We start from the raw sequence: 17,007 nt of genomic DNA on the forward strand, positions 1-17,007 counted from the left end.
AGTCATTAACTATTATAGAAAGTGTAATTGTAAACATTTTGATATACATTTTGTCTCCTATACTATTATAATAGTGTGCATCATTTTGCTTATAATTTACATAATTGTGTGAGATACTTATATCAATATGAAAAAGTATGGTAATATATATTAATTTGACTTCAATGTATGTATAATTTAATGGAAGTGCTATAAAGTGTTAGGTGCTTATTTGGTAGTTATCCATTTGAAATTATTAGATGTTTCCATCTTTTTATTTAGAAAATAATTAAAAACAGGACTGGTAGGAGCCTGTATGAAAAAGAATCCAGTCATGCTTGCAGTCATTTTGTATCTTTTGTTATATGCAATAAAGTTCTTTTTAGTTTGTGCCTTTCTTTTGCAGTGCTGCATGGTGCCGAACCATTGCCATATTACACTGCTGCCCATGCCATGAGTTGGTGTTTACAGTGTTCCCAAGGAGTGGCTTACCTTCACAGCATGCAGCCCAAAGCTCTAATTCACAGGGACCTGAAACCACCAAAGTAAGTGTCTCTCTCTGCCTCTGTCTCTCTTCTTCTCCCTCTCCCTCTCCCTCATTCAAGTTATAAGTCGCACATGAGCTTCTCTTCTTTCTTCCCTTTTGGCTGGTTTAAGAGTGTTTATTTTTACTTAGCATCAGTTAGTAATTTATCTAAGCTTGCATTTTAAAATTTATTTTTATTGATTTCAGAGAGGAAGAGAGAGGGAAAGAGAAACATCAGTGATGAGAGAGAATCATTGACTGGCTGCCTCCTCTACGCCCCCTACTGGGGATTGAGTGCGAAACTCTGGCATGTGCTCTGACCAGGAATTAAATTAAACCATGACCTACTGATTCATAGGTTGATACTTACCATTGAGCCACACTGGTCAGGCTAAGCTTGCATTTTAGAATGTTGTCTTTAGTGGCATTTTTATTTAAAATTTTATTTTTAATAACTCCTACCTTATATTAGCATACTTAGAATATTTTAGCCTATCTTATTTGTGCCTACAGTATATATTGTTGCCTCTAGACAGTTTCATGGGAGCAGAGACAAGTCTGTCTCAGTCCCTTGTGTATCCCTAACAGCTAGCACAATATATATAATCCACATATAGTAGATATTCTAGGAAAATTTACAGAGTGATTATTATTTACACTTTCATAGGAAGGAAAAAGGGCAATTCTGATATCTGGGTAGAATTTGAAAATATTCTGGATTTCTCCATATTGAGGATTCTGGGACTTTGAAAAAACTTCAAAATTTCCTAAGTAGCCCTGGACAGTGTTGCTTAGTGGTTGGAGCGTCAACTAAAACAGAAGGGTTGTGGGTTCGATTTCTGGTCAAGGGCACTTACCTGAGTTGCAGGTTCCATCCCCAGTCCCTGTCAGGGAGCGTGCGGGTGGCAACCAATCAATCTGTTTTTGCCCCACCTCCCCAATTAAAAATCAATGAAAAAAAACCCTTGGATGAGGATTAATAATAACAAAACAAAAAAAAGTTCCTAAATAAGTATTTTAAAAGGCTAAAACTTTTTGTGACAGAGAGAGTCCTCACATGTCTCTCCCCCCTCCCCCACTTCCCCGCCCCAAATCTCATTATTATACTATATTTCTACTCCGAGGCTTAAAGTGATTTCTCTATCCCCAAGTCCCTGGTCAAATAATGTTTAAACCCCAGATAATGACACTTACTTTTTAACTTGACTTCTGAGGCTGTTGGCTGTTGTCTCAGCTACCTATTTTGGCTAAGTGAAGAAGAAATCACTTAGCCATTAACTTTTTTCTTTTTTTTTTTGCTGGTTATGAAAATTGAGTCTCCCCCCGCCCCCCACTCACCCCTCCCCCATTCCCATGGAGTTGAATAGCAAAGCAAAATCAGGGAAATGATAGCTCTTTTCCAGCAACAAATTGATGATTCAAAGGATATAGACAAGCATCAGACAAAGTGTCCTTTTCCTGGAAGAGCCAGAAACATCAGATGCAACTCCCTAAGTATTCCTTTCCTTCTTTATTAGAGCATGTTTTGGCTTTGGGATAACTGCCTAGTTATTAAACAAAATACATGAAAATATCTCACAAAAGGAAGGAATTCATTTCAGTTTTCTAATGTTTTATATTTCATAATTACACAGCTTAAATGACTACCTTCATTCTCTATCTATCCATATACCATAAATCTGTAAATTTTAGGATTTAAATTTTATTTTGGCCCAGAGAAAACTATAGTCAGGAAAGATTATGAAGAAAAAGATGGAGATATCAAAATATGGTTCTAGCAATTTTCCTAAGAGGTCAGTTAATTTTTACTGATACTCCTCTGAACTTAAGTTGTCCTGGTGACCAGGTAACATTTCACAGAAGTTGAATGGTAACATTTTGCTTAACCCTTTCTATTTCCACAGATGTCTTTTCTTGTAGAATCAAACATTAATCTTGCAACCTGTGATTTATTTATTTTTAACAGTTTGCTGCTGGTCGCAGGGGGGACAGTTTTAAAAATCTGTGATTTTGGTACAGCCTGTGATATTCAGACACACATGACCAATAACAAGGGGAGTGCTGCCTGGATGGCACCTGAAGTCTTCGAAGGTAAAATGACAAGCATGATGTGATTAGTAAACTTATTACCAATATGTTCATGATCTTGTCTATTGTTTTATTTCCATATGGTATGTAACTATAAGGTATATACTAAAGTCTAAGGAGGTATTAAGTAAACATAAACTTAGATTTTAAATCTCATAGCAAGATTTAAGTTGTCTAGCACCTTCTATGCAAGTTCAAGCATATGTGCAGTTGATCCTCATTCTCAGATTCCCTACCTGTAAAATTACCTGTGTGGGACCTTCAAATCAGTATTCATGGTGAAGCAGGGAAATTTTTTGAGTTCCCCAAAACACATGATCCCAGCTAAGGTCAAACAAAGCAGCATTTTGCCTTTAGCTCTCATACTGTGACATTTTTTTCATCTCTTTAGTGCCACGTTTTTGTTCTGGTGTGTGTGTGTGTGTGTGTGTGTTGTGTGTGTGTGTGTTTGTGTGTGTGTGTGTGTGTGTGTGTGTGTGTGCTGTTTCACTGTTTTAAATGGCCTCCAAGAATAGTATTGAATCGCTTTCTAGTGTTCTTAAGTATAAGAAGGTTATCATGTGTCTTGCAGAGAAAATACATTTACTAGCTAATCTTCATTCAGGTAGGAGTTAGAGTGCTGATGGTCATGAGTTCAATATTAGCGAATCAACAAACACATTCAATAAAGTGACTTGAACAGAAACACACATGCCATATATTGGTCAGTTGACAATTCTGTTATGAAGAGGCTCACAGGAAGCTACCCCTGTATTTCCACTGGAGCAGATGATTCAGTGTCACCAATTCAGTGTTCACAACAACTTTATAGAACATAAATGCCAGGAATAATGGGAATTAACTGTGCTTTTGTATTGGTTTCCTAAGAATTAAAAATATACCATCTAAATGAGCATGCCTTAGGAAAAATGCAAGTAATTAGGCAAAAACACAGTAATAAGTGTAACAATTAAAGAATAAGCTTATGTTTACTTTCTTTTACATCTCTATTTCATTCAAGTTCTAAAAGAATGATCCATAAATTTCATGCTAGGTTTCTCTATAAAAACAGCAAGTGGTTTAAATATGAAAAGTTTAACTGAATATGTATGATTTGTATGTTAGGACACAAGAATGCCCATAAAATTCAAATATATTCAGTAATCAGATTCTGATTAAGGTTTATTCTTTTTTATTTTTTTATGGATTTGAAGGCTTTTTTTGTTTGTTTTGTTTTTTTCATTTTTAGCCATAGCCTGAGAGAGGAAAAATTTGCTATGCAACTGGTCATTTGAGTGGAACCATTTTGACATAAAATTCAATTTAAAAGTTAGTGGACAAGCGAGTACTAAATTATACAGAATTAAACAATGCCTGAGAATAATAATGTTTTCAAGTTCAAGTACAGAGTGCATATAATTTAGCATTGTTTAAAAATCATATATTTAATATACCTTTCTGTGAGTTAAAATAACAGCATTCCTGTAGTATGGAGACCAAAAATATTTGTTTATACATACACAAAAAAAAAGAGAGAAATAAAAGTTATTGTTAATTATTTAGAGCAAAAAATCAGACTATTCGGCCATGCAGATTTTTTTATTTCTGAAAAGTGTCAACATATTTAGCCCAAATTAGATTCTAACATCATTGTAATGCTTATAGTGTACCGCTAAATGCATGTGTAGTACATATGGTACGCTAAGTACCTGAAGAGCTGCTATTATAATAATTGTTCATTCGTATAGTAGGTTGATTGCGGTTTGGATTTTGATTGGGGTTGGCTGTTTATTGTAAAGATTCACCCACCATCTTATAAATCCTTTACATTTTGCTGCGTAATCTGCCAACTGTAAATTTTTATTCATAATATTCATTGTTTACAACTTATTTTTAAGTTTTCAAATCAAGAATTCTATCTTACCATATATTGAAAAGAAAATCTTAATACTAAATTAGATATTTCTTCTGCTTCAGTAGAAGGATAGTGCTTTTTAGCAAGAGAATGGGAGAAGAAAATTTAAGATTAAAAAAATATACAAAGGAATGTACAAGTGTTTCATTCTCTGCCCCAGATGAAAAGGTAGAACATGACTAACTTTCTAAAGTAGATTTTCTAGTTTATTATTAACACTTAATTCATTACAAAGGTATTTTTTGCAAAGATTTAAAGAACTTCAGAAAGAGTAATTTCTCAGTTCTGCATGTGGGCTTCTCTTGTTTGTACACGATGTTCATTCTTAAAATTTATGAAAACAGTTGTTTCTTTAAGTCATGAGGGAAAAAGTCTTGAAATTGTACTACATTTTTTTGTAGGTAGCAATTACAGTGAAAAATGTGACGTCTTCAGCTGGGGTATTATCCTTTGGGAGGTGATAACGCGTCGGAAACCCTTTGATGAGATTGGTGGCCCAGCTTTCCGTATCATGTGGGCTGTTCATAACGGTTTGTGAACCAATATTTTAAAAAATATATTTGAATATTCCCTATATGAGAAATTGTTTACCCCCAAAGAAGACCATTTATCTTTAACATCTTTGGTATCAGAATACATTTCTACTATCATTATCTCACTATCCCCACGACCCAAAATCAGGCAGGGCAGGGCTTAGAGTGGTCCTGACCTTTGCATAAGTTAGCTGAGGGGTTCTGCTGGCTGTGCTGATTTGAGCAAGGTTATCAGTACTCAGCGGGAATCAACTAACTACTTAGGGGATAGAGAAGCAACGGCCTGCACTCTGTGGAGGAAATAAATTTAAAAATTAACAAGTATATAAAAATCTCTCACATTGTTAAGATCATTGGAGAGTTAATTTTTTCTCCTGAGGAAGCATAAGGATCTCACTGGAGAGATTAAAGCAAAGAATAATAATAAGAGTTGTTACTTAAGCTATGCAGAAAGGCAAAACACAAAGTGTTCTATATATTTTTTCTTTATATCTTACTCATCCTTATGACGTGGGTACTATGATTGCCTCACTTTACAGTTTTACAGCCTAGGAAACTGAGACCTAGAGAGATTCAGTACCTTGCCCAAGGTCACACACAAGATTAATAGCTGGTGCCCCAGCCAAGTGGCCCAGTTGGTTGGAGCATCATCCCATACCAAAAAGATTGTGGGTTTGATTCCTAGTCAGAGCACATGCCTGGGTTTTGGGTTTGATCTCTGGTAGGGGCGAATACAGGAGGAAACTGATCAATGTTTCTCTCCCTCTCTCTTTTCCCCTCCAAATCAATAAACATATCCTTGGGTGAGGATTTAAAGAAAGATTATAACTGGTATTTCTGGGATTCAGTCTATATCTTTCTGATCCAATCTTCACATTTTTAAGTTATGTTGATTTATGGATTCAATGTCTTTACACCCCTTGTATTCATTTTATATTTCTAATTAGAAATGTTTTTAACGACCCATGATTTTAGAACTCATCTTCTTCATTAATCAAGTTACTTCACATTTGCTTTGGGAAAATAAACTCTTCATGAAGGAAAATTACTTAGCCTTCCTAACTTTTAACATCACTGTCTGTTTTTTAATTTCTGTCACTTGATTATAATCATTCTGATTATTGGCATTTTAATACACTATTTTAAAAGTGATGCACAGATATCTGCCTATTTAGATCATTTGTAGACCTATCAAACAGTACTATCAACTGAGTAACCTTAACACTTTACCGGTTTCCTGTACTACCTATCATTTTGCTTCCTGTAATGTCATTGTAGAGAATACCAGAGCATTGACCAGGACTTTTTCCCCTCTCTCTGTCAGTTGTCAGTAAATAATTGAATGTCAGTGAAATAAGGGATAAAAAAACTAATTTATTAATTGGTAAAATCACAAAGGTTTCATTGTATTTGAGGCCTTCTTTAAGTTGGAGACCTTACTTATAATATTACAGTTTGGTAATTATACAGAAATTGTCTGTTTTCAGCTTCTGAAATGATTGATTCACAGCAGCCAAAAGGACTCCCTCCCACAAAGGAGTCATTTGGAAATAAGTTTTTAGGAATGGAAGATGATTTTTCAAACACATTTGGAATTTTTGCTGAATTAAAATGTAGTTCAAATAAGATTACCCCAAGCTACCATTTCATTTTTCTTAATAAAACACAAATTAAGCCATTATTATTTGTTAAAAGAATATTTGTAACAAGTGAAATATTATTCTCAGGCTTACTATTACCATATTGAATATAAACGTTTTCATTGAACTTTTTGAAAGGTGTAGCTTCTCCCCTTTATGAAAATACAGTGTTAACCTGAAAGATAAAAAAAAAAAAAAAAAAAAAAATACACACACACACACACACACAACCTACTTTTATTACTCCAAAAAAAATCTTATAGGTCTATAAAATAAATACTGTTTTAGAATTACATATAAAAAGCTGACAGCAGCTGAAGCCAGTTTGGCTCAGTGGATAGAGTGTTGGCCTGCCAACTAAAAGGTCCCAAGTTCGATTCCAGTCAAGGGCATGTACCTTGGTTGCAGCTGATTGATGTTTCTCTCATCGATGTTTTTAACACTCTATTTCTCTCCCTTCCTCTCCGTAAAAAATCAATAAAAAAAATATTTCTTAAAAAATAAAAATAAAAATAAATAAACAACTCACAATATTCTTTAGGTAAATAATTATTTCCTACTCCTTTAATTTTTATTCATAGGTACTCGACCACCACTGATCAAAAATTTACCTAAGCCCATTGAGAGCCTGATGACTCGCTGTTGGTCTAAAGATCCTTCTCTACGCCCTTCAATGGAGGAGATTGTTAAAATAATGACTCACTTGATGCGGGTATAATCCTTCTTTTGAGGGGCTTTGGGTTTAGGGGAATGTGATGTGTACAATGGAGTTTTAAAGTAAAAGAACATTATTGCTAATTTCTGCTTTATTTTTTTCTGTATTTTCCAAGTTACAAAGGACATTTATTACTCAATAATCAGAGGAGGAAACATTATTGGGGGGTGGGGGAAAATTTTAGTTATTTATAATGAAAAGGGGCTAGACTAGCTTTGAGGACTTGCTTTTTCCTCCTGCTTAACTTAGTGGGTAAATGTGTTTGTTTCTGGGCCTGTTGCCTCATCTGCAATTAGATGGTCTCTAAGGCCTTTATAGGACCTAGGTATTTTATGACTCTTAACACTTGCTAAGCTAAACTTCTAATTTTCCTTATCAAGCAATCACTTATACAAGGCAATAGAGTAATTGCACTTATAGACACAAGTGATTTTTTTACCTATTGTTTTTTCATTGCATATTTTCTGCCTTTCATTTGCCATTAAAAAGTTAAATTCTCTTCTAGAATTTATAGAAATTTTAAATTTAGAACAACCTTCTTAAATGATTACCAAATTTCGTAGTCTATAAATCAGATACAGAATTATTTGAATAATTTTAGGACTCTAAATTTTAGGACTCAAATCTATCAAGTGGTACTTTGACTTTAAAAAGTTAACATACTATAAAAGTACCTGAATTTCAAAACAATTTGCTCAGTAGAAGAATCTTCAAATATTGTTAACTATAGCTAAGTGATTTCCTAAATGGCCAAAGATTTAGTTTGTTCATTCTGTTGAAAATAATTTAAACAAATCAGTTTGAACTAATCTGATTAAAACTAACTATCATATTTGGGTATCGGCTACATACATATATAAAATTCTGGGCCCTAAAGATATTTTCATAAGAAAACAACTTAATCTCTAGAGTCATATACCTTAAAACATTGGGATATATAAATTGGTCAAATTGTAATTGTGCTTAATATATGTTTTTTTATTTGAAAAGTTTTTTTTCTTAAATTGTAATTTTTTGTGCACTAAATGTTTCTAATATGTCCAAGTCATAGAGAGATATGCATAATATTTTCCTTTTATTTAAAATATTAGTTCTAACAATCATTCTATGGCACACCAATCTCAGTTATCAGACTAACAATAATTTCAACAATTTGGAAGTTTACATCCTAATTTGAGAACATAAATATGTTTTATATAACTGTAAGGAATGATACTATTGTATGTCATATTCCCTTAGAGAATATTTGCTATTTTCTTTAAGATTCTGGTCTCTGCATTATTTAATACACTAGAGACCTGCTGCACAGATACCTGCACCAGTGGAGTCCCTCGGCCTGGCCTGTGGGATCAGACCAAAACTGGCTCTCCAACATTCCCTGAGGGGTCCTGGGTTGCGAGAGGGATCAGGCTAGGCCAAGGGATCCTACCAGTGCATGATTAGGGCAAGGAGGGATGTGGGAGGTGAGCCAGCCTGGGAGGGACCATGGGAAAGCTCCAGGGTGTGTCTGGACCATCTCTCTCAGTCCCAAAGGGCCAGACCCCAGCAGCAAACTCACCTACCAGTTGAACAGTCTTCCCCCTGGTGGTCAGTGCACGTCATAGCGAATGGTTGAGTGACCTTAGCATATCATTAGCATATTATGCTTTGATTGGTTGAATGGCCGACCGGACACTTAGCATATTAGGCTTTTATTCTATAGGATGGCATTGATCACAATTAAAATTCAAAAAAGGAGTATGTTTTTGTCATCTTTATAAATAACAAAAACTTAGATATATTCAAGTCCCATGACAGCAAAATAATTCAGATGTACTTTTCAAGTTAATTGTATAGGATTTCATTTGTATGAAAGGAATTTTAAGTTGGATTTGCTTTTTATCTGCAGTACTTTCCAGGAGCAGATGAGCCCCTGCAGTATCCCTGTCAGTACTCAGATGAGGGACAGAGCAACTCAGCCACCAGTACAGGTAAGCAGAGAGATCAGAAGACTAATCATCTAGTTTTTTTTGTGTCTTTAAAATTATAATCCTCATTTTCAGTTTAATTTCTTCATTTCACAAGATTGATTACATTTTGAGTTTCCAGGTGCACCATTCTTCATGAAAGTCCAAGATTAAAAGAGTTACTAGAGTTGTGCTTCCATGTCTTAGAATTCTTGCATAGTTATATATAAAGCAATTGGATATTATATTACTGTGAATGCTATTCTTTCTTTGAAAGATAGTTTATATATAGATACTGCTAGATCAAATACTATTAGAAATTATTGTGTGTATATATATATATGTAACAACATTATTCTTGATTATGATTACCTTGTTTTTTTTTTGCTCTTTATAGAATAGTTTACAGAGACTATTCTACAATTTTAGTTCACAGTTCCTCAGTTTTCTAAATATGAAGAAGTGGGATTAATTCATAGATTATGGTCATTCAAAAACGATAGTATAGCTCTGGCTGGTATGGCTCATTTGGTTGAGCATTTACCCATGTACAAGAGGTCACTGGTTCTATCCCAGGTTGCCAACCCAACCCCCAGTAGGTGGCTTGCAGGAGGCAGCAGATCAATGTTTCTCTCTCATTGATGTTCCTATTTCTCCCTTGCTCTCTCAAATAAATAAGAAATTTTAAAAAAAAGATAGTAGAAATAATAATCTAACTTAGCAAAATTGTACTAACTATATATTTGGGAATACATTATGAAATTTTATTATTAATTAAAATTAAAAGGTATGTGTATGTATATACTCAAAATTTTATTTTCATTGACAAATATTTTCACTGACCTATATCTCCCACCTCAAAAATAATTATATTTATTTTAAGCTGGTTACTGTTTGGGTAGTTATTTCCAAATTCCAGTTTTACTGAATATTTTAGTTGTGCTAAATTTTAAAGTGAACTCTAAAATTCTGTTTTGTTTTTTGCTTTTGCTTTCAAACCCTCTCTCTGTTTTTATACTTGACTTTTAACCCTTTCATGTTTTCACTGATCCTCAGTCCTCCTAGGTTCTTCCTTTTTTCCTCCATTGAATTCCAAGCAGCTATTATAATTCCATTGGGAATAATTCCCATCCTTCTAGCCCTTTACTCAAGCTTGCTTGGCTAAACCACAGGCCTGGTTAAATCTGACTCTCAGCTTACTCCACATATCAGTGCAGCTGAATGTGGCTGGAAGATGACACACATTTACTATCCTCAAATCTCTATTTAATGCTTCTGGACAATTGTACTTTATTTTAGTCCATCTCGCCTCTCCCACATGATTTAATTTTATATTTTAGCCTTTCTCCTCAAACTTCAAACTCTCCTCACTCTCAGCTGACTTTGTCTACTATTTATCTGAAAAAATGAGAGTAATTAGTAGATGGTTTCCACAAGCTCCTTCACTATATCTGCCCATCTACTCTGCATTTTCTTCTGTTACTATGGCTGAACTGACCCTGCTTCTAGCCAAAGGCAAGCCTGTGAACTTGTGTATTAAATCCCATTCCAGCAATCCTTCCCTGTCTCTGGCATCATCAGTTTTAGCCTTTCTACTGGTATCATTCCCTATATTTGATTTTCTTTTTTTATTAAGGTATTATATGTGTACATATCTTACTATTGTCCCCTCCCCTCACCTCTATATTTGATTTTCTAGCTTCTCTTCCCATTCTCTTGGGTGTCCTCTCCTCTTCAGGCTTATATTATATCAAGTACTTCAGAATTGCTCTTCTCACGTTGTCACCAGTTATTATATCTAAATGAATAATTTTAAGTTCTCATCTTTTTTGACTCTTAAGTAGCATTTGATATAATTCATTGCACTCCTTCTTACAGCACTTTCTTCAGTTGGTCTTCAGGATCCCATTCTAGCCTAGATTGTGTTATATCTCTGGCCACTATTCTGATGGTTTTCTATGCTGATTATTTCTTATCTTCCCAGGCTATATATGTTAGAGTGCCCAGGGCTCATTAATTTAGACTCTTTGCTTATCTATCTACACTCATTTCCTTGGTAATCTCATTTAATATTATAGCTTTATGTACTGTCTATTTACCAATGTTTTGCTCCATCCTAGACCTGAACTCTACACTCATCCAACTACTTGCATGATATCTAATGGGAATTCAAACTTATCATTTTTCAAATTAAGCTCCTGATACTTCCTTCAAATTCACTCCTATCTTGATCTTCCCCATCTTGATTAGTGGGCACTTCATTCTACTAGTTCAGGCTAACAACTTTAAAAAAGCATCTTTGACTATGAGAAGACTATTTAGGTATTTGGGTTCCCTTTTTGTGCTATTCTTAAATTTCACTTAAAAGTTTTTTTGGGGGCTATCTTCATTAGCTTAGAAAGTCTTATTTTCTATTTATGTCTTGCTAGTCTAGAAAAGAATTTACATTACATGTTGATGAAGCATTTGTATTTATTATTCATAAATGTTTCTGCTTTCCTAGGCTCATTCATGGACATTGCTTCTACAAATACCAGTAATAAAAGTGACACTAATATGGAGCAAGTTCCTTCCACAAATGATACTATTAAACGCTTAGAATCAAAATTATTGAAAAATCAGGCAAAGCAACAGGTTTGTTTTGTTATTAAAGTAAAATCATAAGATAATCTTGGTAGTCATAATGTTATACCAACTGAAATGATTTGCCATCTTTCATTATACAAATTCTGAATCTTGTTTCTGAAACAGATAAGCTTAAGAGTAGAGACATATGAGAAACTCCTATTACTAAATTGTTTTCCCTTCTGATGATTGCTGCCTTTGCCAACTGTGCAGCTCTCTCTCTGTTGATTCCTAACTTTAATGGTTAATGTTTAAAAATGTCAAATGACTATTTTCTTGGCTGTACTATCCAATTAAAGTTGTCCTAAATCTATCGTTTCATGTTGTTCAGGTATATTATATGTTTGCTATTTAAGGTGTGATTTTATTCATCTTGCCTGAGGCATTTAGGTTAACTAATAATTGGGGTATTTAACTCCAGTGACCACCCTTCTCTGAAGGCCAGTATTACAGCTTGCTCTCCCTTAACACCTGAAAACTTAGCTTCCTTTCCTGAAAACTTCCCTTTTCTTTCAGAAACAGAACTCATAAGAATCCCCGTTGGTATTTTTCCTCCTTCTAGGCTGTCTAGGATTTTAAATCCAAAGAGTTTCAGTAATTCACATTGACCTGTAATTTTAACAGAGTGAATCTGGCCGTTTAAGCTTGGGAGCTTCCCGTGGGAACAGCGTAGAGAGCTTGCCCCCAACCTCCGAGGGCAAGAGGATGAGTGCTGACATGTCTGAAATAGAAGCCAGGATTGCTGCAACTACAGGTAAAAAGGAAATAAAAGTATGAAGAGGAGCGAAAATGATAGTTTCAGTTGTTTCAGTATTAGGATTATCAGGGATTTTTGTGTCTTAAAAATTTTTGAAGCAGGAAGTAGGCTTACAGTATACTTTCTAACTTTTAGCAATATTATACATATTTCTCTCAAATTGCAAATAAGGAAGATGATAGGACTTATAAAATTATTTGGACCATACAATATATACATTACTAATTACAGATTTTATCAAATGTTATTCTTTCAGTGGGAACATGAGCAGAAAATAAATCTAAATGAGAAATTGAAATTTTACCAAAACCATGTTTTGCAAGTTTTTTAATATTTTAATTTTTTAAGAGAGAAACATTGATGTGAGAGAGATACATTGGTTGTCTCCCATATGCACCCCGACAGGAGATCGAACCCACAACCCAGGAAAGTTTCCTTATTGGGAATCTATCCAGCGAACTTCTTGTGCATGGGAGAACACTCAACTAACTGAGTCACAATGGCCAGGGCTGGAAGATTATGAGTGATTCTACTAGAATTTTGTGCTAAATTCAAATAATAGCAAATATCTTGTTTTGAAATTAGCAAAAAAATGTACTCCAGATTCATATATTGTATAATTTGGTTGTGGTTAATGCTTTTAATTGTAAAATAAAAGATTACGTTAATTATATTTGATCTTGAAAACACTAACATTTCCATTTTGTCAGTTCTTAAAATTATTAATTATGGAAGGACTGGTCACACACAAAAATTATATGTGTTGTTCCCTGACTAAACATCTAACCTTTTCTAGCTAGGCTTCATTTTAGTAATGGTGGTTTAACTTGCCTTCTTTCTGATTCCTTCAGAGGTGGAGGGAAGTTCATTCATTATACAAGTAAATACATTTCTTTTGTGAAAAATGTGGAAATATAAACAAAAAAAAAAATCTTTCATAGTGTCATATATGTATGTACATGTATATTAGCATATATATATTTTAAAAATTAGCTAATGAGGTTTTTGGTTTTTTTGTGTGTGCTTTTTTGTCATTCATTTGGTCTTTTTTCTAAATTAAATATTTTGATATTGTGTGGAGCTCTTTTCAGATAGAAGTTGTCCAGAGGACAATCATACTATTCTTGACTTCAACTAATCATGATCAATGATTTTATTAATCAGCATTAAGATCAGGTCGATATAACAGAATGTCCAAAGTAACAGAGTCTAACACATAAACTTTTATTGTTAACACTTAAACAAATCTGGAGGTAGGCTCCATGATCATTAGACGACTAGATTCCTTCTGTCCCTCTGTGCCACAGACCCTATTGTGTGGCTTCCATCCTTATAGATACTTGGGTGCTCCAGATTGTTGTTACAGCTCCAGTTATCACATCCACACTATCCAGACAACAGGAAGGAAAAATTAGGAGAAGGCCAAAGGGCACATATCCAAGCTCTTCATGGAGCTTTTCCAGAGTAAAGTCAGGGCTCTGTTGATAAGAAAAAAGAGAAAATAATGATTGAGAGGGCACCAGCAATCTCTGCCATACAGATGGGTCTTCAGAAACAATCAAGTTGATTGGAGGTCAATAGCCACTGGTAAGCTCTTCTGGTCTCTGAGTCACAAATATTTCTGGGGAGGGAGGGTGTCTCACTATAGTATTAGATGAATAGGGATATGCCCTCACACTTTGGGGAATCCTTTCCATTTCAGGGATATCATTCAAGATAGATTAGCCATATTAGTGATTTCTTCCTTAAAACAGGAAGTCGTGCTATAATAATTTTATATCTGACAGTGTCAATATTCTAGTCAAATACTGTTTATAATCTTTACAGAAATGACATTTCTCTAAGTTAAAGATTACCATACGCATTTAAATTACCCCATCCTTTTTCTGCCTAAATGTAGAGCAGGGGCTATTGAATAGTCACTGAATTCTACACAGTTCATATGTTTATAGTAAATTGCCTTACTTTGAAAGGTTAATTTTCTCTAGCTTTTCAGCACTATTTATGTTTAGCAGGAATGTACCCTAAACTTTGGAAACTACAATAAATAACTCGGTCTACTAGAAGTGTACACTGAGTGGTCAGATTGTTATTATCTCTCAACGCATAATTATCTGGTCACTTAGTTTGTTTGTTTGTTTGTTTGTTTGTTTGTTTATTTGATGCCCTGTGCGTGAATTTGTGCATGGGTGGGGTTCGGCCAGCCTGGCCAGAGGGAGGAAATATGGACGGTTGGCCAGTCTGCCTGTTGGTCGAAGTCCTGGTTGAGGGGACAATTTGCATATTAGCTTTTATTATATAGGATATACACTGAGTTGCCAGATTATTATGTGCTCAGAGATCATAATAATCGGGCCACTCAGTTTATATAAAAATTTATAATTATAAAAGTATGTACATTTTATACTTTGATGAAATAATTATCATTTAACCAAAGAATTCTACTTTATAGCACAGTTCAAAAAATACCTAACTTGAACATATATTCTTGTATTTTTATATTAAAACAAATATGGTAGCTTATTTCTTTTAACTCCTCCCTTCCTCCCCACTTTCATTCTAGCCCCTCCATGGTATATCAGTGGTTTCACTTAGGTAGATTATTTCTATGAACATATTTATATTTAGCTTCCTTATTACCTTGCAGCTTTGTTTGTCTCTGTCCTTTTTTTTTTTTTTTTTCTGTTTTTTTCTTCTGCTAATTAAAGCCAGTGTGTGAAACATCTTGTATTGGTAGTTGTTTGCTCCTTAATCACGCCTTTTCTGAGCATGGATGAAAAGTCAGATAGTTCTGCATGCCTTTCTGCACGGAGTGTTATTAACATAACTATTTGAAAACTATTTTGTTTTTGTAATTTATTGTTTTCTGTGTTACTTTTGTGGTTGTTTGCATGTATACTGTGTATATGTGTTTTTGCAGCCTGTTCCAAGCCTAAACGGGGCCATCGTAAAACTGCTTCATTTGGCAACATTCTGGATGTCCCTGAGATCGTCATATCAGGTATCATAGGCCACCTGAGTTGGTCTAATAACTGTGGAACCGGAATAATGATCCCTGGTACTTACAAAATGCTTCTTGCTCCAATTTTTGTAGGACATGAAAATAGATACCTTGCATGCAGTAATTAGGGAGACAGATTGAAAATGTATACATTTATCTACACTGAAGTGGGCTTGACAGGATACCCCAGATATCCAAAAATGAGGATAAAATAGAAGGCAAAGTAAACCTTTTCACAGAAGGGAGAATGCCTGCCCAGACTTTACCAACTTCCTCTCAGCTTTTAGGTGAGTAGATAAACTGAACCCAGACCTTTTTTTGCACCCAGCAGAAAGAGGAAACAACTATTTAAAAAATATTTCTTGTCCTTGACTCCTTTTCTTCCTTAGTTACTATTGTAGGGGTGTCCACTAGGCTTTCTATCCCAGCCTCTTTCTGTTGGTAACAAGTGAAATATGAAGTTGAGAAAAGAGGACTGCTAAATACCATTTTGCCTTAACTTAGAAAACAAAGTAAAATTAAAAGAAAGTTGCTGTTTCACATGGTATCTTGCCAAAGAATCATGTTCAATTCTGATTTTTGTGCATTATCAGGAGAATCTTTCCACAAATTACTTTTTATACCTAACTCACACGTGCTACTTCAAGTTGGTAAATTGCTTTTATTTCTTATGGTGATGATCTTATAGATGAATCTAAATCACCATTTTTTATAGACGCTTTAATGGCATGTGTGACCTTTAATTTAATATTGGTTAATACATGTTATCCAAATTATCATTTCTTTAACCCTCTACTTTAGGTTTTCCTTTACCTCCTGCCCCCAAATTTTGATAAGAAAATTGCAATTTCCCTCCCACACATTCATGGTGTGTTTTGGGTGAATTCTCTAGCACTCTGGTACTTTGCCTATGATTATGCTTTTTGCATATTATTGAATACCTAGTGGGGTTTTTTTTTTCTTCTCTAGGAAACAAAACTGAGAACAGAGACAATGTCTTTATTACTTAGTTTTGATTATATCAGAACTGTCTGGTCAATGTCTTTTACATAGTGTTTAATAAATTGTGCCTGTTTAAACAAATTATAATGAGGTTCAGTGGCCAGGAATTAGCACACATATAGAATCCATATAAATTATAAATATGTATAAAATATAAGTTATACAATTCCTAGGGTCCATTTTGTGTCTATAAAAACATTTTTTTTTTTTAGAGGAATTACTTTTCATTCTGGTTATCAAAGTAGTTTGTTTTACATCATCACTATGGCTGTTCAGAGAATAGAGTTAAACTATTTCTTAC

General features: G+C 34.3%; 1 protein-coding gene across 6 annotated transcripts in view; it reads left to right on the forward strand.

The window, feature by feature from the left end:
• Nucleotides 1-17,007, forward strand: part of MAP3K7 (mitogen-activated protein kinase kinase kinase 7) — a 65,521-nt gene that overhangs the window by 19,837 nt on the left and 28,677 nt on the right. For 3 of the 6 annotated variants that reach the window (XM_036413807.2, XM_045572587.1, XM_036413803.2), the window contains exons 5-12: nt 386-524; nt 2,472-2,596; nt 4,889-5,017; nt 7,242-7,372; nt 9,264-9,345; nt 11,825-11,955; nt 12,571-12,700; nt 15,624-15,704. In XM_036413807.2, coding sequence (XP_036269700.1) covers nt 386-524; nt 2,472-2,596; nt 4,889-5,017; nt 7,242-7,372; nt 9,264-9,345; nt 11,825-11,955; nt 12,571-12,700; nt 15,624-15,704 — 948 coding nt within the window. The remainder of the gene's footprint in view (nt 1-385; nt 525-2,471; nt 2,597-4,888; nt 5,018-7,241; nt 7,373-9,263; nt 9,346-11,824; nt 11,956-12,570; nt 12,701-15,623; nt 15,705-17,007) is intronic. The other 3 variants (XM_036413804.2, XM_036413805.2, XM_036413806.2) reach the window with 3 other exon arrangements.

This window comes from Pipistrellus kuhlii, unplaced genomic scaffold, assembly GCF_014108245.1.
Source record: "Pipistrellus kuhlii isolate mPipKuh1 unplaced genomic scaffold, mPipKuh1.p scaffold_m20_p_5, whole genome shotgun sequence".
NCBI lineage: Eukaryota > Metazoa > Chordata > Mammalia > Chiroptera > Vespertilionidae > Pipistrellus > Pipistrellus kuhlii.